This window comes from Urocitellus parryii, chromosome 9, assembly GCF_045843805.1.
Source record: "Urocitellus parryii isolate mUroPar1 chromosome 9, mUroPar1.hap1, whole genome shotgun sequence".
NCBI lineage: Eukaryota > Metazoa > Chordata > Mammalia > Rodentia > Sciuridae > Urocitellus > Urocitellus parryii.
The window spans coordinates 125718433-125739971 of NC_135539.1; the positions used below are offsets into that span (position 1 = coordinate 125718433).

Here is a 21539-nt window from a genome sequence, read left to right on the forward strand (position 1 = left end):
ATTAGGTATTTAAATGTATTATTTCCAAGGAACCCAATTTTATAAAACATTTATGCAGAAAAATGAATATTAGTTGAAAGTTCTGATTGTTGCTCAATAGATTTTAATGATCCACTGGATGGCATTGCTGTGGATCTGTTATGACGCAATAACTTATTTTTTCATTAGTATAAAAAAGAAAAAAATGTATTAAAATATATAGCTCTGAAAAAATAAGTTGTTTTAGTTTTCTTCTTATTCAGTTGTTATTATCTAATTTAAAACAATTACGTTAGACTAAAAAAAAAGAATAAACTAGTCACTTCAGCACCTTAACTGATAGAAAAGAACCTTCCAGGGGCTAACTAATTGCCTGTGTATTTTGTCTAGGTGTTGAGGGAAAGCTAAGAGAATGAAGGCTCTAAATCCCCAGTGGAAGCATGATATGGCGGAGCAGAGCTGGTGCTGAATTGTTCTCTCTGATGGCTCTATGGGAGTGGATAGCACTGAGTCTTCATTGCTGGGTTTTAGCGGTTGCTGCTGTTTCGGATCAGCATGCCACAAGCCCCTTCGACTGGCTCCTCTCTGATAAGGGACCCTTCCATCGCTCACAGGAATACACAGATTTTGTGGACAGAAGCCGGCAGGGATTTAGCACAAGATACAAGATATACAGGTATGAAGCAAAGGGAAAGCAATTACAGAGATATCATCCTTGAAGGTTGTGTGTAAATAAGTTTCTCTAAGGGAAAGTTTCAGAAGGATTATTATTGACTATGAACCATAGTAATGCTTTTTCACCATTTAAAATATTTCTTTTAGATGTGACATCTATGAGAAAAAAAATAGGTAATGGTGACCACTTGTGTATCACTCCCAAATTTTAGAAGGCTGTCTTAAAGTAAATGCCAATATACTTTAATGCAGAGTTTCTCATTTTAACTATCCAAAAATTGAGAATGAATTTTCTTGTATTGCTTTTCCTTTCTACCTTACACCATTCTCTGTTATCTATGTGAGTCAAATGATAATCTTTTACTAGTCATTCATTTGTTTCCTGAAAAATAGTTGTACATTTAGAATTCTTAGGAAACAGTAATGGAATGAATGAAAAGAAATAGATGAATAGTCTATGATAGCAAACATGAAAGGAAAAAAAGGGATTAAGTCACTTTTAGCTTTTATTACTCCTCCATATTTGAAATCTAAATAAGTTTTACAGAAGAAATCGGATATTAAATCAAACAAAGACTACCTGCTTCTGCAAAGCCCAGTGAATCCATTAAGTAGAGGAGTGTACAAGTGGTTCCCTCAGTGAATTAGATTGTATTGATCTTTGCCATAAAGAATGTTTTATTTCCAGTTATAGCTTTGAATTGGTTCTTAGTGGTAGAAGTTTACAATTCCCAGTTACTGACTGGCATTTATAGAGAAGGAAATTTCGTTTTGCATTTTTTTGGGTGTGCTTGTATCTATGGATATACTGCTACATAATCTTTTATTTTATGTTGTATGCGCACCAGAGGGCACTGTGCTTCAGTCTGTATGCCGTCTTTTATTCATCACTGTGAGAAATTTATCAATCCTATTATCAATTGATATTTACAGATGACACTCAGTGTGTTGAACCATTTGCATGAAGCATCAGGCAATAATTGCCATCCTTTTTTAAAATAAGAAATTTCTTATTACATGTGTCTACAGCACTTTTGCCTAACAAAGAAAAAATACTTAATCAAATTTTTTAAAATTTAAATGACAAATACTAAAGTTTTTTCACCTAAATTTAGCAGAAATAGTAAATATATCATGATTGGTGTTTCCTTCATTTGTGTATGTGTTTAGTGGGTTAGTCAGTGTCTCTTTACAGATTGTATAAAGTTACTTGAATTTAAGATTGCATGAATGTCTTATATTTCAGCATTCTGCAAGAGTATTTTTAACAATCTGTCAAACAGAGCAAGTCTGCATGATTTATTGGCATCTCTTTCTGAGGTCTGAGGTGTTGTCTTATGTGTGATGGCTAAGGCTTGGCTTATTGGTCTATCAGCTGTGAGTTGCAAACATGGTTTGACATGTTTCTAGAAGTTATGGGCTGAATAGAAAAGAGGCATTATTTGAATCACAGTAGAAAAGGTAATGAAAAAAAAAAGATTTGGGATTTGTCTGCAAGGTTCATCTATCCTGTTTAGCCCCAGTGGGACTCTATTTCTAAAGCCCTCATTAGCTCTGCACTCCCTATCCTTCCTCTCTTCACCCAGGGAGCTTGACCAAACATGTATGGATGTTAAATACAATTGTAAACAGTGGATTAAGATATTCCCTTCTACACCCAGCTGGGCTATAACTTCTAATGAAGGCTTTTAAACATTTCTAATGATATTATGATCACTGGTGGTTGCTATAAAATGAATAATATAATCTATTTAATAGGGTTAATTTAGACTTGATAAAAATGAAGTGTTTCATTTGTCCAACTGGTATTTTCTTAAGTTTCAGAGATGGCTATATGCATAACTATAAAATAAAATGAGTTCAAATTTTTCTTCAGGCAGTTAACCTTATTTTGAATGGCTACAGAGTCTTAAATCCTGGATTAGTGTACCTTTCTAGCTTTGTTTTTATTTTTGACGTTTTTTATTCTTCAAAAAATTATCAGAGACTATCTTTCTTAAATGTGTGCCTTAAGATACAGTTATGGAATTTGTAAATAATTAAGACACATAGATGGAAACAATATTTTTCCACATTTAAGTGCTTGGCTTACCATTTAAAAAAGTAATGTGTAATCTCCTAAACTGACCATCCAAATTCTGCTAGTGCTTGTTATTACTATCATAAAATCGTCATGTGGCATATTAAATTGACATAATATCTGAAAGACATTATTTATGACTATGAAACATATTAAGCCTTTTAAAATTATTAGGTCAAATCTCTTTCAGCTGTCTTTCTTTATTCATTACATTTTCCAGCAAATATTTTACTTTTTATCATAAACAGAACAATAAGGTAACAATTATCAAAGATTACTAGGAACATAGGTAGGGATAATATTCAAACCATTTTTTGTCTTTTTCAAGAAAGTACATTTTGGTCAACAAATAGGGCTTACATTTGTATTTTTGAAGTAATGCGTATGTAAAGTATTTTCAGGTTTTCTTCTGAAACTGCATAATCACGAAGATCTTGGCAGATCACAGAATTGAAGGATATATAGTGTGAATATTAATATTTCTGTTGTTATTGCGTTTCATATATCTATTCCTAATACCTACAAACTGATAATAGAACCTAAGAATCAGGCACTCAAAGGTAAAGGGAAAGTATTCTCATTTTTAGCTATGCTTGGGGAAATTTTGTCACTCAGAAGCATCATATAGGACTACTTTTGATTTACAGTTACAGTATAGAAACACACTTGGACAGTGAGCCTAACTAGTATAGGCTAGGAAAAATAATATTTTTTAGTGACACAAATTTAGATACAGATATCTTAAACCAATAATATGAATGTTTAGGTCATAGCCTTGCAATTTTTATTACCATAAAATAAATATTCACATATGTAAATCTTTAAAGATATGGTCACACAATTTTTTTCTTCTACATCCTTTGTTTAATCACTCATGTAAGTAAATCATGAAAATAAGGTGATGATTTTCTTACTATATTTCAAAATAACTACAAATATATGGTATTACTACAATTTAGCTTGTTTTCTCAGAGTAATTTTTTGAAGAATCCTGTCTACTTTGGTAAAAATAGAAGACAGTTGAAAGAAATGTTATGCTTCATTGATCTTTGTAATTATGTTCTCTGAAAAAAAAGTACTTACAAGATGATTTGGTAAGGATAAGATATACTAAAAGCCTAGAAAAGATATTCAGATATATGACCACTTCATATATGATGTGATTTTTGGAATATATGCATCTTTCTTATGGCTATCTACATAAAGAAAAACAGAAATTGGATTTATTACTCATACCATATATGTAAATCTGTTTTGTCTGAAAGAAGGATCTAAAGAGGGAAGATGGAAAGGAAAATATTGTTTCTAGAAAAAAACAAAATACCATTATAACATTGGGATACTTAAGGATTTTCTGAAACATAAGGCATTAAGCATTAAAAAGCAGCAGTCAATTCAGATATATTCATATGGATATAGCTACCAGTAGCAGCATGTTGAATCTCTGAAACAGAAAGTCAAGTGAAGAAAAACTCACATGTGAACAAAATTATATATGATTTTATTTATTTCAGGTTTCCAAAACAGAACTAAATTATATCATTTAGATATGTATAGTAAAAGATGCTTAATAAAACTTAAAGGAAAGCAAGGAAATGCATATGACCAAAATCAATATTGTGGTTATTTATGGAGAAGGGAGAATTATGGGATTTTATGGGAAAGATGAGGGACTTCTGTGGTAATAAAAATATTCAGTTCCTTAAATAGGCGATGCTTATGCTGGTATTCTTTGTGATATAGCCACAGCACAAGTGATCCGTCTCTCTCACCATGTTTGGAGATAGTAGTACATTAGAATAATATGGTAAAAAGAAGAGTGGTCCAAAGAATATGTGCCTGCAAAATGTGGGATGTACTTAACTAAAAAAACTGTAGAATAGTCAAAATTCAACTTAACTTAAATTTTTAACAGAGGAAGTAGAAAAAGATTAGTATATAATGTTATTGCAAATCATAAGGGAGTAACTGCTAGATATTGGAAGGTGTCATATATATCTTAAAATTTTCTGTCACAAATAAAAACTAACATTTAAGAGATCTAAAATAATGAAAATGACAAAAAAATATAAAACTTGGAAAAAGGTGACTTCAAGGAAAAACAAAAGTATAATTAATGCAATAAATGTATTTTAAGCTCCAAGTATTATAAATAGATTCACATTTTCAAATATGCTACATATACCAATGTTACCTAAAACAAAATTATACATAACATAAAAGTAAAAAGATGATTAATTTTCTTAAATGCCACATAATACTATGTACTGAATAATAAATTATACAAGATGTCACATGAAACTGCAATTTACCATTCTTCGTGAATGATGTAGACTACAACAAAATCAGTGTAGCAGTGCTAAGACAGATAATTGGATTATGGAATTTAGTACCATTGTATTAATTTGTAGAATATTGTATAAGTAACATGAGTTATTCTTATTAAAATAATACTTGAATATTTATGTAATTTGTTTTTCTTCTAACCCCCCAAATTTTAAAATTCTTAATTAAATCAATATATGCCTACATTTTGGAATTCTCAAAAATCTTAATTTCATAGCTTTAAATTGATATATTCAGAATATAAAATTAAGGAACTTAATTCATTTGCTCATAAAATTTAAAATCCAAAGAATTTTAGGGGAATTAAATGTGATTTTATTTTTAAAAAAATACCCTATTGTGAAAAATTGCTTCTTCAAAGTTTAGTAAAAAGAAAAAGCAACAACAACAAAAGAAATATCAAACAATGCATGAAAAGAGAAAAATGAAAAGAGAAAATAAGAATCAAACTATTTTGATTTATTTTACATTTCAGCATATACACAGGTATAATCTGAAGACTAGAAGTAACACATCTAAATGTTTGCATTACCTCCAATGGAAATTTTTATGGATTTTCTATAATAAGTATGTGTAATTCCCATGATCAGATAAAATAATAACTGCTATTTATTTTATAAATAAATAGTATGTCACAAGTTATTTAAAAAACACTTTAAATAACTTATGACATAATAATTTAAAAAATATTTATGTCGTAAGTTATTTAAAAAGCTCTTCCAAATAATTACCAATGAGATTTTTGAGAATTTACCAGAATTATTTAAGTAAAAATCAAAAATAAAATTTAAATAAATGAAATATGTCTGAGTCTAGCACTTTTAAAATAATTATAATAAAGCAGATTTATGTAAGAGGATATATATAAATCTATGTATATATAAAAATATATGAACATGTATATATATAAATCTATGTATATATAAAAATATATACATAAATATATATATTTATATATAAATATTTATATTTACAATACTCTCTGTATGTGTGTGTGTGGGTGTGGGTGTGTGTGAATATATATATATATATATATATATATATATTTTTTTTTTTTTTTTATAACACTTCAGCTGATTTCACCTATGATGGTGCCGAAAAGGTAAAAGGAGACTGTTAAATACTGTGTCTTCAATTTTTTTTAATATTTATTTTTTAGTTGTAGTTGGACACAATACCTTTATTTTTATTTATTTATTCTTATGTGGTGCTGAGGATCGAACCCAGGGCCTCGAACATCCTAGGCAAGCGCTCTACCACTGAGCCACGACCCCAGACCCTGTCTTCAATATTTTATTGGTTCTTTCACATATTATGTCATTAAGATCTCCCAACAACTCTAATAATTCACATTCTAATGATTCTCATCCCAATGAAATAGCAAGGCAGTATGACTTTTTTTTTGCTCTTTTCCATTAATGAACTGTGTTAACTCAGTTTGTGACAAAATTTCTCAGTCCTTGACATCCTCATTTGTAAAAGTATGGATGTGCTATCCTCTGAACTGTAAAGTTCAATTCTAACACTAACAGCAAAATGATAACATATTGGAACAAATAGATAAGGTTTTTTTTTTTTTTTAACAAAAATTAACTGTGATTTTTTTATATCTACATTTGTCTCTTTTTTTGCAAAAGTCATTTATAAATACTCGTCTAAACATAATATCTAACAATCTCTTACTCTCTCTTTCATGTACATTTGAAAATAAGCTTTGTGATTACTTCTCTTTCATGCCACTCTTTTTTCTCTTTTTAATGTTATACTGAAAAGGCTATTATCCTGATTTGTTTAGTTATTATCCATCATTCCATTAGTCTGTTAGTACAGTTACAGTCATTGATAAATGAAGTAGAATATTCTATGTAGTGATTTCACATAGAAAAAAATAAAAATTGTTGCAATATATTCATTCAACAACTCTAGTAATTCATCTAGTTTTGAGACTAAACAACATAATTAATATTAAATTTTGTGTTTAATTCTAATTAACAATTGAAATGTACATATGACTTCACATCTTAACTATCCCTTAAGTTAACAATAGAAAATTTTCATTTAGGAATAAAAACATTAATTTGAGAATTTAGGAACTGTTATTATATGTGGTTATCAATAATCTCATGATTGTATATGAAAATGTGTTTATAATAATTATGATATAAATAATAATTTTCAGTTTAATAAAGTATGCACATTTATTGCTATTACAGTGAGAAAATGAACTGGACTGCCAGTTGATACAACTATTCATAGAGGGAAATTAATAATTATGAGTTTCTGGCATTTAAACAAATACTTTATTTGATTATCTTCTCTATCTAGTTCCATCTTATCAAGCATTGTAATTTTTCACTGTCTTTATCCCTGTGGTCTTCTTCCAACTAAAATTGCTGAAATCATCAATGTTGTCTTCCTTTGTTGTCACTCCTCTCTGGCTTTTGAATAGCTAACATGTATTTTTCTTTAATGTTCTATTCCAAAAATTCAAAGTTTAAAAACTACAGGAAGAAATTGAGCAATAGAGTTTCTTTGGGAGTTTCCTTGGTTCTATTCATGTATGTATATATGCGTGTATGTATGTGTATATGTGTTTGTTTATGTGTGTATTTGAGTTGATTCCAATGAGAAAAGCCATGTATTATTTGTCACTCTAAACAAAAAGTGGTACTAAAATCACCTTTATTATAACTCTTTTATTTTATATAAAGTAATTAAGGTAATACTGCTATTTGCATTATTTAAAAAATTTTGAAGCTATAAAAATTATTCGAAAGATTCAGATTTAGATACTACTTCTTTTATTTTGTACAAATAACAATAGAAGATTAGATGCTCGCCTTCATATTTTACTTTACAAAATTAATGCAGAAGTTTTATGAAGTATTTTTTGTTTAGAATAGATTTTATTTATTCAATAGACCACTATTTTACAGAAGTATATTAAATTTTTTTGAAGATTTCTTTTTCCATAAATTTAAAAATTAGCCTATTATTTTTGTAGGAATATAAATTCCATAATCTACCTTGGAATATAAGAAATTTCCAGTAAAATTTACTTAATGAGAGGGGTCTTCCATCAACTAATTTGCAATGTTTATTCATAGAAGTTTGTCCTCAGATAAAAGAAGATACATAATAATACACAGATGCTCAATGAATACTTGTTAATAAAAGTTACAAAACGTGTACATATATTTCTAAATATTTCCTTTATTTCTTCAATATCCTGATAAATGCAATATAAAATGCATACCAACAAATTAGGAAAATATTAATAAACTGTTTTAGTTTAAGGATAAAAGTTAATAACTCTGATTATAAAGTAAAATAAATATTTTATGCTCCAATTCTTACTAAAGAGCTATCAAATGCTTTCTGAATATTAATATTCAAGATATTTTACAGTATTTGGAAATAGTTCTCTCGAAAATTTATTGTTAAAGCACCAGTTCACAACACCACAAAGTACTGTATGGATGGATAGTATCATATCATATTTTTTGAGTCTGTCCCCACTTATTTTTTTAAAGGCATCTTCCTTTCTTTGTCATAATATGTACACTCTCCCTATTTTTTTTCCTTTTGAAACAGTTCACAGAGGCACAGACAATGACCTGGCCATGAGTCTAGATTGCATGTCCTTTTTCAAGCAGACATTTCTCTGGCTCCTCACTTAAATAGATATTAGCAGCTAACTAATTAAACTACCTCTGCTGTCAGCCTGAAATTAGCAAAGGCTTAAAAAAATTAGGAAAATCAGTGCTTTGCTGTGGCCTTGTGAGCTGTCTTATCTTAAAGACACACACAATTATTATCCCAAAACATAATAGAAAATTAGATTTAAATAAACACACTCAATTAAAATTTATAAAGTACTTTAACAAATGTAATCTTTCAATGTTATTTTTTAAAATTGAATACTAAATTCAAAACTCATAAGAATACTTTTCCAAGTTTATTATTTGAAAAAAAGCTATGATAAATTTTATTGCAATTATCTGTTCAAGAATGATTTTTTTTGGTTGTAGTTTTGTTTCATTTTTCTTCTCATAAAATGAAAGCTTCTAAGAGTTGAACACAACCAATAATTGGTCTACTTAAACCAATGGTCTTTATCTCATGCTTTCTAATTCTCATCTATAATGTTAATATCAAGTGATCTTACAGCTTTTATAAAAGTGTTTCAAATGTCTGGAAACGACACACCAGGATACCTAAAACCATATATGAACACACATGACTGTTAGTAATGTCTTCCTTAAGAATAGCCTGACTCTGTGAGCTTGTTCCTCACCAGTTTCTCAATTATACCTTTTAACTCTTCATTCAAATGCTAGCACTCAGACCTCACATTAATCATTTTTTATAGAAATAATAGTTTGGTTTTATTGAATGTTTTTCCTATAGTTTTGGTTTCTATGGCTTGGTTTTCCTACTGCTCAGAACATTGTGTCCATTAAAATGAATAATGCCCATTATTCATTTAAAATTATGTAAAATGTATATATGGTCCAATTCACAAATCTGTCCAAAAATTTCTTCTCTTGCTCATCATAATCCAACATATTGGTTTATTTCAAATCTGTACATTTAAAAAGAATATGCTTATGTATTTGTGTTACTGACTAAAGTTTTAGCAGAATAATAGTAAAAAAAAAAGAACTCTCAATCACATCATGAGAAACCTAACAATTAGATAAACTGCAGCTTTTCATAGGATTCAAATTACTTTATCAAAGACTGCAAAAATCCTAAACCTCTGAATATAAACCATTTTTTTTCAGCAGAGTTAGCTTCAAACCCCACCCTGACCTGAATAGATGTGAGATTATAGGTTTTCATTTTTGTATTTAGTGCAAATATTCAGTATTTTATAGCAAATATTCTGGTCTTCCTTAATTATAGACTGCTGTCTCAGACTCCACTCAGGATTTTAGATACTATATGCAACACATAACTTACTTACCTCTAAAGTCTGAAAAACTCTGACCTCTGAAACACAGTTGATCTTGCACTTACAGCACAGTGTCAATACTAACTTCCAGGATGTTCTGTAGCTTCTTCAAAAGGATATTATATTTGGCCACATTAAATATTTCAGCAACATGTAAGAATTTTATAGACTGATTTTCTTGGTCTGTAAGTCTAATATTCCCATCTAAAAAGAAATGAAGCACATTGAAATATTTTTTCTCAGCATTATTTTCTAGCTTTTGAGCATATATAATAACAATCTAGGGCACTTTTTAAAATATTAAACAGAAGTTACATTCCAAAAGATTTCAATTATTATTATTTTTTTCATCAAACATGTTTTCTCATCAGTACTTCCCAAATCTTTACTTGGGTATACTACCTTAGAATACTTTTTTTAAATTTTTTTTTATTTTTATTTTATTTTTTTTTTATTGATTGTTCCAAACATTACAGAGCTCTTGATAAATCATCTTTCATACATTTGACTCTATTGGGTTTTGAACTCCCATTTCTACCCCAAACTCACTGAAGAGATTTTCAGACCTTTTTTTTTCTTTCAGTTGACCTTGAATGTAATAGGTAAATTGATCATTTTTGGCATTATATTAATTTAATCTAGCTACTTTAGAATGGAGAAGCACAGGCAACCCATACTAGCATAGAGATAAGCTGAGCTGGCATTATAGAACTGAGGTTTTGTATATGTATCTATCATTTACTCAATGCAAGGATCTAAAATTTTATCATCTCCCTGTGCCTTTGAGTCTTCTACTGGTAAATAAGGAAAACAGGAAAGGTTCTAAGTTTTGAGGGTTTTTTAAAACAAATTTCTCTGGTCATCTTTCTGAAAGAATTTATTTTATAATATTGGTATTTAGGAAAACATCACTGCATAGGTGTGTTAGTCACAAAATCCTTGCTGTGACACAATACCTGGGAAAAACAGCATAAGGGAGGAAAGATTTATTTTGTCTCATGATTTCAAAGGTTTCAGTTGATAATCAGCTGGCCGCATTGTTTCTGGGCCTGTGGTGAGAAGGAGCCCTGTACTCACTTGGCCCCATCCCTGTGTGCTTGTGGTGAGGCTGGGAGGGTGTGGTGCAATAAAACTCTTCATCCCGTGGTTTGGTGGAAAGGTGAAGGGAAGGGACTGGGGACAAGATAAAGTCCCCAAGGGTACACCCCAAGAACTGACTCCCTTCAGTGAGGTCTCACTTCCTACTGGTTTCACTATTTCCCAATATTCCATTTAGCTATCAATGGATTAATCTATTGAGGTCAGGACTCTCATGATCCAATGATTTCCTAAAAAGCCCATCTCTGAATATTGCTGCAATAGGGAGCAAACTTTCAATACATGAGCCTTTGGGGACATTCTAGATCTAAATTATAATAATATTAAAATCAAATGTTAATATGAAATAAAAGTTATTTTTGCAATATTTTCTTTAGGGTATGTGTATATTTTGTGATTTAAAGAATCTGTTGAATGAACTATGTAGCTGAATATAAACATCTCAGATTTGCCTAGGAAACTTCTAAAACTAATAAGTAATTTCATTCAAGTTGAGTAACCTTAGTTGTTTTTCAAAGGATAACTGCAATTTACAGGAACAAAAATTAAATCTATTGAATAGTAAATAAATTCTCTTTTTTAGTGTTGCTATAATTATGTTTTAACAAATCAAGACAATTTAGGTTGAGATTCATTTCTTTTGTATGCATCAATTGCTTATTCCTTTCTAATGGTAAATAATATTCCACATGTGAATATTCTACAATTTTCTTATCCATTTACCAATTTATAGATATATGAGTTAAGAAACATATTTTGAGTATTGTTTTTCTCCTCATGTTCATGCATGAATGGCTAACTAGAAGATGCTGGATTTACTGTTGATAAAATAAACATTTAATATTCTATTTCTTTGTTTCTGTGTGTGTGTGTGTGTGCGTGTGCGTGTATGCTGCTAGGGATGGAACCAAAGGCCTCAGACATACTAGATAAGTGTTTCACCACTAAGCTAGATCTCCAACCCAATATTCTATTTCTTAAAGATAGACTCTTTATTTCTGTTTCTGGTTTCCTAATCACAAACTTCTGCAGTGTCTTTCTTGGCACTGATCACATCGTGAGCTTTACTGTTTAGGTTTGTCAGGTTATCTCTGTCTTCTGTCCTCAGCAATGCTTCTAAATTTAATCAAGACACAGCTCAATATCATTCTACTGTTAATTCATTCAGAACACACATGTGCATATATCAAAAGCTCACAGATCTTATTATTAAAAAAATAGTGAATTGGCATTTCTCCTGCCTCAGAATAAAGTGTTGACCAGTTTTTAAATGTGCCATTTTTAGTTAAACTTAGAAGAGTCTCATTCCTTGCCAGTGTGATTTGAAACTTTAAAATCAATTAAAACTGGAGACCCAAACAAATTAGGGTAGAGGGTTGTATGAAAACACTTTAAATTAATGGATCCAATTTCAGTTATTTCTTCTTTCACTATTCATTTCCTCTTCATTATGCTGTTTATGCAAGCATAATGTCTCCTTATGAACAACATCTCTTCCTCTTCAAGAAAGAGTGGACCAGAAGAGTGGACCAGAGTGCCAAATAACTGGCTTTTGGCTTTCTGTCTGCCTTGTGTTAGTGTCTACAGAAAAGAAGCACGCTAACCTGCTTGCCCTCCTCCTTCTCTGTATCCTTTCCTGCATGTGTGCACAGCTCTGAAAAGGGCAGTGTCTGACAGATTAGAGAGAAGGAAGTAATTAAATCAAGAAAGGACTATTAATTCCTAGTCTGCCATAAGCAACCAAGTCACAAAAATAAATGTGGGGAATCCAAAAAGACCAGTGGAGTTTCTCTCTAGAATTTGAAATTAAGGGACCCTTTGAAGGAAAATAAGTATCTTCCACAAGAGAGGTAGCATTAACTTGTCCTCTCCTTATGCTGTCATTTAACTTACCTTTATAGTTGGGAGTACTTCCCTGTTCTGATATCTTGAAAGAAAACTGTCCCTTTCCTTGGTTAGGGCCCTACTGCTCAACAGCAGGAGTAACTATTCATTTGAGTTAACTTTACCAAACCCAGCATATACTTCAGGCAATACTTGTAGACACCAATTACTGAAGGTGTTGAATTTAGTATGCATCAGCATTTTCTGAATATGAGCACTTAGTGAAAATCATCCAAGTTGCTTTAATATTAAAGATATGATATTAAGGATTTCATGTAAAAGGACCTTAAACTTAGCATGGGCTATCAGTTTAAACTAATAATGGATTTCCATACTAAAATATAAGTTTCCCCAAAGCCAGAAAGTTCATCTTTTTGATAATAAAATTCTGGAAATATTGTTAACACAGAATAAAAAGTCACATGGTCAAGATTTTGGCAATTTATGTACCGAGAAAGGAAAAGTTAGAGGAGTGGGGAGAGAGGGAGAATGTTGAGGCAGATCACAGGTTCATCTGGCATTAAGTAAATTTTGTAATAAATCTATAATATTTAGTTATTTTTATTCTTTTTTCCAAAACACTTAAAGGTTTTTATTTTTTAAAATATTACACAATGATCAAACAGTGATTCTACATTAACTCTTGGATCTTAGGGAATATTAATTTTAAATCCCTCATTTTACAGTTTTGATTTTTCTGTGAAACGTTGAGAAGTGAAGGTTATAATTTTGTACAATTACCTGTGAATTATCCTCATCTGCTGATATTGGTTTAACCTTGCTTCCATACTTCTGTTGTATAACATAAGGAAACAATGCATGAAAATGTAGAACATTATTCCTTGAAATAGTCACTCCTCCTCAATGTATCTTGTTATTTATAATTGTACAAATATAAAAGTAAAAGTAAATGGATTATTTACATTTCTATATATTTTAAGCACTCAAATTGCATCCTGTTAAACATTTTGAAAGATGAGAATAAAAATAACTTAAACAAATTTTGAAACCATCAAATGTTGGCTACCCCATATAGTACCAACAAAATCTGTTGATGAGCACAAAGCTAATTTTATTCTTACTGCTATATATGAGTGCATATTTATTGAGATATTACACATTTATTTTATGTGGATCTCTCAATGCAGGCAGTGTGAGGTTTGATTGCGATTATATAAAAATCTACACATGATAGTTTAGGATTGTTGGAAAAATCAAAAAGACTAGTGACTCAAAGAGTTTTGGCAATAAATTATTGTATGCTGCTTTCTATTGAACAGTCTGTGTGTCTGTTAGAGAGATCTTGGGATGAAATATAAAGTTATTGATTTACTTTCCTGGATAAAACAGTTCCTGGTGTAATAAAGTTTTGTTGATAAAGATATTGATGTAGATAGCTGTTTGTATGCATATGATTTTGGTTCTCACAACCTATTTTTTTTTTCTCTTTACTTTTATTGTAGAGGAACAAAATCTGAGGTCATGTATCTATTTGGTGGTCAACAGTACTAGACCCTGGATATTTTCATGTTTTAATGTGCCATCTTGGTTTTTGATTGAAAAATTCTGTTGAGATTACTTAGATTTTTAATACATGTAGGATAATATGAAAACCACGACTAATATATGAGAAACCACTTTATTGATGTTGATTTCACAGAAGGCTTTGAGCTATACTCACTTAGGTAAAGGTTTGCTTTCATAGAAAGACAGAATATAGCAAATTTGTATCTCTTAACATTTTTGACATTTTAATAGTAGTAAGCTAGGTACATCATTTGAGAAGTAAAGTAATGGCATGAGGTTACTCAGAAATAACCTCATGCCATTACTTAATTATCTGACAGTATTAATGACATCTGTAGGCTTCCTGCGAGCAAAGATCATGTTTTGTTTATTATTATAGTTCTAGGATGTAGCATAAGGTCTTGTGCATAACATATGTTCAATAAATACACTAATAATCCACTAAAAGTTTCCAGCAGATGGCATTGAGTGTCTGGAGTTCATGCCATTTCATCTGCTTGTTTTCCCCCATCACCATTGAACCAACAGAGTCTCATGATTCTATTTGCTTAATATGATTTCTAACAGAACATATTTTTCTACATTGAATTATTTATTGTATTATACGAGATGAATTATTCTGATATTTTGTCTTAGAATCAGAAAATTTTATTTAACATCATTTTAAAAAATGGGTCATTAGACAGTCCCACATAATTGCCATTTATAATTTAAAAATGCTAAGAGATACAAATTTTCTGTGTTTTAAATGTTATAATTTGGTTTCCGTAAGTTAATTCCATAGGGTGCATATAATTTTTATCTAAGACAGACAAAATATTTGGGATTGGATTTGTAATTGTTTACTTACAGGTTTGTGCAACTACACTGATTCTGCCCTCCTTGATCTTTGGCTAATCCACCTAAAATCTAACCAGAACAAGAAAATAAAATTATGTTTCTCCTTATTTAATGATTTTTTTCTTTTTCTTTCTTTCTTTTTTATTTTTATTTTTTTGTGTGCTAAAGATCAAATTTAGGACCTTGTGCATGCTAGGTAAGCTCTGTCACTGAGTTATGCTCTAGCCCAAATTCAATACTTTAATTCCCATTTGTCTATATTTAACTAGGATAAATAATTTTTTGCAATACATACATGTGTTGAAAGATAGTCTTAAAGGGGGTATAATCATAGAAATACAGTAGAAGCACATTAGAATTTTTATTTAACTAATTAATTGGGAAACAATAAAAAGTCATAACTGGTTCAAAGGAAAACTCAATCAAGGATACTGAAATGAATTTGCAAATAAATGTATAATTATTTTATGCCATGATGAGAAGAAAAATTAATTGTTCCTCTAGCTTACCAAATCTACTTGCATATCTATGAACAAAAAAATGTCTTCATTGTTATCAACTATCTAAAGAAGTAAGAAATCTCTATAGAAAGAGAATGGTGGTAGATGATGTTAGAGAAAGAGGCAGAATGTAGATCCTGTGGGCTCTGAATGCCAGAGTTAAGTTTAGGTATTATATCAAACGCAAGGGAAAGGCACAAAGTTTATAATGGGTTGATATGATTTATTTCTTAAAAGGTTCCTTGTACTCTCTAGAGAATGAGTTATGGAGCATATAAGAACAGAAACAATGAGAGCAGCTGTGGGATTTGCCGTAGTGTATGAAGAGGACATGAAGGTGTAGAAAAGGACAGAATAAGTTAAAATTAAGCTTCACCACCTGCTTTTGCTCTTATATCAATAAGATTATGAAAATGTATACTACTAACATAGTCTTTTAAAAACAGTATTACTAACTGCTTAGTGCAGTAAGAGTGCCCCTATTAGCAAAATATCATATTTTAAAGCTTGTTAGTCTGTATTTCCTATTTTTAGTAAATACGGATTTATTATTGAGCCACTTATTAAATACATCATATTCAGTGTGTGTTTTTATAAAAGCAAACATAAAATGTATTTATAAATTGATTGATATAAATTGTCTTTTGCTATAATCTCAAGTACAAGTTGTGACCATAATCTGGATCTTTGGTAAACCAATTTCAGCTTCTGGGAGGTTAATGCTGAACTGTGCTACCACAGTTTTCACTGTGCTATCCACTCTTTTTCTTGACCACTCACTGCAAATATAGGAATTTCCACTTATGGATTAAACTGGACTTTGGCTGATAAACAAAATAAAGTCATGGCTCTATTTTGTCCTGTGGAGAAAGGAGATTTTATTCAGTCCCACCTTTAAAAATGGGTAGTGGAATTGCAAGCAAAATGGATTTTCGCTTTAAAATCATGTATTTGACTTTTTTTTTCCTGTTTGTGTGGTAGGGAATCTAAATGCCACCAATTTTGAAGGGCCCAGAAGGATCGGTGGAATTTTTCAGTTAATAAATTGTCAGGTGCATTGTCAGGTTCTTACAGTATCTATTTTTGTTATAGATGAAAAATGTCTCTAAATGGCAACTAGAAAGTTCTATTGTTTTCAATTGCAGAAGAATTTTGTTACTTTACTAATATGCTTAAGACGTTAGTTCTAGGTTTTAATGATCAGAGCTATCTGTAGTGAGTTATAATTTGTCTCGTGAATGAGGCTAGTAAAAGAGGTATGCATCTAAAGATTTTGTTTCATAGAAAATTGTGGGGAATTTATACATTTCAGTTTTGAAGTTTTGGCTATTTCCATGTATTCCTCTTCCTGTTTGTGTGTATATTTGAGCATGTTTGTTACTAGGTCTCCTGTTACCTTCACTATTTTCCTAATAGCATTATTTGGTTCTTATTTTCACTAAAAGTTAATGTCTATTAGGGATCCTACATTTGTGAGCAAATTGTTATTTTTTCTTTTCATTTCTTTCAGCAAAGCAGATAAGCATTTGAATTATATTTCAGAAGAAGATGCATAATACTGCTGATTAATATTCATTTAATTTGCATTATCTGTCAGAAAAACAGATACAGCTATGCAGTAAGAAATGTTTGAAAGAAGCTCTGATTTCTTTGTAGAGTTTATGACTATGTATTGATTTCCCATTTCTTATATTTCATTGAAAACAATATCCTCATTTATTTGTTTAAAAATGTCTTAACAATTCATTTGTAAGTAAGAAGCAATGTACTTCCAGAGTAAAATTCTGATATTGTTACCTTTTAAACTGGCATACAAACAGTGAAGGTAATCCACACATATAGTAAATCCGATGCATTTGAAGTCAATTAGACTGTTGTCATAAAAGTATTATTTAGACAATAGTTTTCCTTAAATTTCCAAAGTTACTTTTATTAAAATATAATCATGCTATGAGAAGTCAGAAATGTATTGTATTTTCCAATAGCATTTAAAACTAGCATTCCAGTGGAGAACTCATATGTGTACTTCGTAAATTACCCTCTCCTGAGACTGTCCAGTAATTATTACATTTTCCTATTGTTCTGCAAGACATTTTATTACTCAGGAATAAGTTTCCTGTTGGGGGAAAAGTACCATAAAGTTATAATTTGAATAGGATAAGTAGGTTTGAGTAGTTTACAGCATCATTAATTTGATTTCTTATAAATTATATGGTGAGATTGAACTATTTTATTTTATAGATTGACTCTAACAGTGTGAGCCACAACAATCGAATTTCTTTTTTCATAAAGTTGAATTATTGCTTTTCATCAATATTATAACATTCTATAATAATAAAATGTGATATGCTATGACTGTTTTTGAATTTGATGGTCTTTAAATGTCATGAAAACTGAAAATTATCCCTATATAATGATTGTTTTCAAAGTTTTGATAGACAAACTCACATGCAATTCTAAAATATATTTTAATTATGCAATTTAGCAATGAGATTCTAATCTATTCCTCATGTCTTCTTTCTTTCTCTCCTCTAAAAATGTCCTGGGGCCTTTTGACCTTCATTATCTGACCTAGGCACACAAAGCCCCTAGTGCAAATCTTGCCTGAATTCAAAGAAATGTAAATACAGATGGCCCAACATTGCAAAACTGAGCCATTTTCCTCCCCATGTTTTGCTAGTTCAGATTGAAATCAATTCCTTAGTCCTGGTAACTTAGATGCTACCTGTTTCCAACAATAAATAATGGCTTGTAAGTGCTGTTGATTAGCTTCCTGCCATGGTTATCTGTTTTAGTTACAGTGTTGATATCTCTGTTTCCCTATTACTCTTTTTCTTCTCTTTCTCTTGTTTTCTTAAATCTGATATCTGACAAATGACTAATGAAGAGCAAAAGTGACTGACTGTACATGGTTGAAATTTTTTTGCTCCATAATTTACCTACTTATATTGATTAATGCTGACATTGTTCATTAAGAAAGAAAAGCAAGATCAGGCTAAAGTCAGTTTTTATTAGCAATGTCCCCAAACCTTCTAAACTATAGGAGTGTATCCATACATATAAATATCTCTAGAATCCCATGCAACACAGGTTGTGTTGTAATTGTTCCTTAGACATATCAATAAGATTATGAAAATATATAATACTAACATAGTATTTTAAAAACCAGGCAGAAAAAAAAATAAAAGTACTTGCAAAGCTCTAGATAAATTGCTATAATGGAAACAGTAAGATTTAAACTTCATAATTTATGTCTAGAAAACAGTCAAGATCCTTCAGTAAAGTAAGGTATTACCACAATTCCACTATTACTGCCACATGTCCAACGTATCATGCTACTCCTGACCATATCTTAAGATCTGAAAACTTTTCTCCATTATAGTTGTATACTTGGTTCTCCTATTTCTCTGATAATTCTTTTAATTTCTTTTATGTCCTCTTTTCCTTCATTTTTAAAATGAATGTCTCATTTTGGGAGATAATAATTTTACATAAATATGAATGTTTTCTCTAATTCTCATCATGTTGTCACCTGATTAAAATCTTCAACAGTTCTTCATAACCAGTAAAATTATATTGACACCTTTGTATAAACAATTAGGAAGCTAAACTTTAGGGTAGGACTGAATAAAAAGAACACCAAATTTAAAGTTGAGAGATTGGATTTTGACTTGTCAATTAAAGTACATACGATTTTTTTTAAATGTATTACTTATTGATGGACCTTTATTTATTTATTTGTTTATATGTGGTACTGAGAATTGAACCCAGGGCCTCACACATGCTAGGCAAGCACTCTACCACTGAGCCACAACCCCAGCCTTTTTTTTTTTTTTTATCACAAACTGCATCTTTTTAGAAAGCAGTTTTCTGAGGAAGTCAGAAAAAAATCAAGGTGTGTGAAAGATAATACTCTACCAATATATCTAATTTAAAGGCTTTTACTTTTCTATTGTCATTTCATTATAATTTTAGAAAATCCACATAAGATTACTTATCTAATTTGCCTCGTTATAAATATGTGACCATATTGACAATTTTTTTTCATGCCACCTAACACTGATGCCATTTATATATATTTGGTATAATTTAGATAAAATAGAACAAAAATAAACAGAAGCAAATGGTGCAATAATACTTTAAAATATGTAATATAACTGATGAATTCAGAATCATCAAATCTAGACAATTATGCATACATATATATATACACACACTACATACATACATGTATACATATGTATCTATATAAATATGTTTATATTGTGTGTTGTTTGCTGCTGGGAATCAAACAGAGAAATTTGTGCATAATAGGCAAGTACTCTACTACGGACTCATGTCCCTAACCCACTATTCTATTTTTATAGCCCCTGTGGGTGTTGTGATTCAACACCTGACTCGCCCTAATGGCACCTTACTTTGTTTCTGTTTCTACTTTTGTCTCTTTTCAGCGTATATTTGGCCCAGCATCCAAAAAGATTCTCTTCCCTTATAAGGAGAATAAGGCCATTCTTTTTCTGTAGTGTCTCCAATATTTTTCAATGTCATTCGCAGCAAAAGTGAGACCTGTTTCATTGCTGGGTGAGTCTTCAGTGAGCTGGTAACCAGTCACCTTACCTATTTCCCCTCACTTGTTAAGTTCCAGTCCTTTTGCTCTTCCTGGTTTTCCTAGTACCATACAAAGCACGCAGCCACTTTAGGGGTTTTGCCTGTTCCATTTCCTTTCTCTGGAATTCCCTTTAACCAGATACCCAACTGGGTGGGTTTATTTTACCTCTTCCTGTAAAAATCTTTTTGGGACACATTTTCACTTTCTCAGTAAAAATTTTCTGATCAGTTTACTAAAGTTGGGTACCACTTTAAAACTGTATCACCCTTTCCTGACTCATTTTTTCTCAGTAGCATATGTCTGTCTTCCCCATTGTAATGCATGCCCCTTCTTTGAGTGAAGTATCCATAAATAACAATGATTGTTTTCTAGTTTTTAATCCTATATATATTAAAAAGTTAATATGCCACTGTTAATGTAGGTTGATTGAATGGATACATGTAAGTTAGCTAAAATTATGTCTAAATTACAGCAAGTATCCAATATATTTTTCTCTTTTTAATTTTAGAATGAGGTGAATTTTGAGTAGCTATTTGATTTCCAGGGAAATGCTTTAGATTGTGTTTTGTTTGGAAAATACTAAGGTTCAGTAAAGAAAATGAATGTAGAGAAATACGATTTTAATCACATATGTAGGAAAAAATAGTAGCAAAACAAAAGAGAGAACAAATCAGGTATAAGAAATTTTTTCAGAGGCAGAACTTACATCTTATTTTTGGAGTAGGGAAATGAAGGAGTTGATAGTTTATATTATGTGGTTATTAAGATGATGGTTTTATATTTAACAGAATGAAACAAAATATATTCAGTACTTTGATTTTTAATAATAAGTTTGATGTAACAAGACAGCAAATGGACTGCAAGCACTTTCAATTTCATATTGGGATTTGGGAAAGAGATCAAAAGTGAAATAATATTATATACGACATTACTGTAATAACTGATGCCAAATTAGATGAACTTAATATAGGTGAACAAGACTTTGAATAAAAGCATGGAGAATATCTACATAGTTATTAAAAGACAGAAGCAGGACAAGAAGTT

At 30.5% G+C, this 21539-nt stretch overlaps 1 protein-coding gene across 2 annotated transcripts in view; it reads left to right on the forward strand.

The window, feature by feature from the left end:
• Positions 1 to 419: 419 nt before the first annotated feature.
• The window catches only part of Brinp3 (BMP/retinoic acid inducible neural specific 3), a 342679-nt gene continuing 321559 nt past the window's right edge, over positions 420 to 21539 (forward strand). Inside the window, exon 1 of one of the 2 annotated variants that reach the window (XM_077802979.1) lies at positions 420 to 655. In XM_077802979.1, coding sequence (XP_077659105.1) covers positions 420 to 655 — 236 coding nt within the window. The remainder of the gene's footprint in view (positions 656 to 21539) is intronic. The other variant, XM_077802980.1, reaches the window with a different exon arrangement.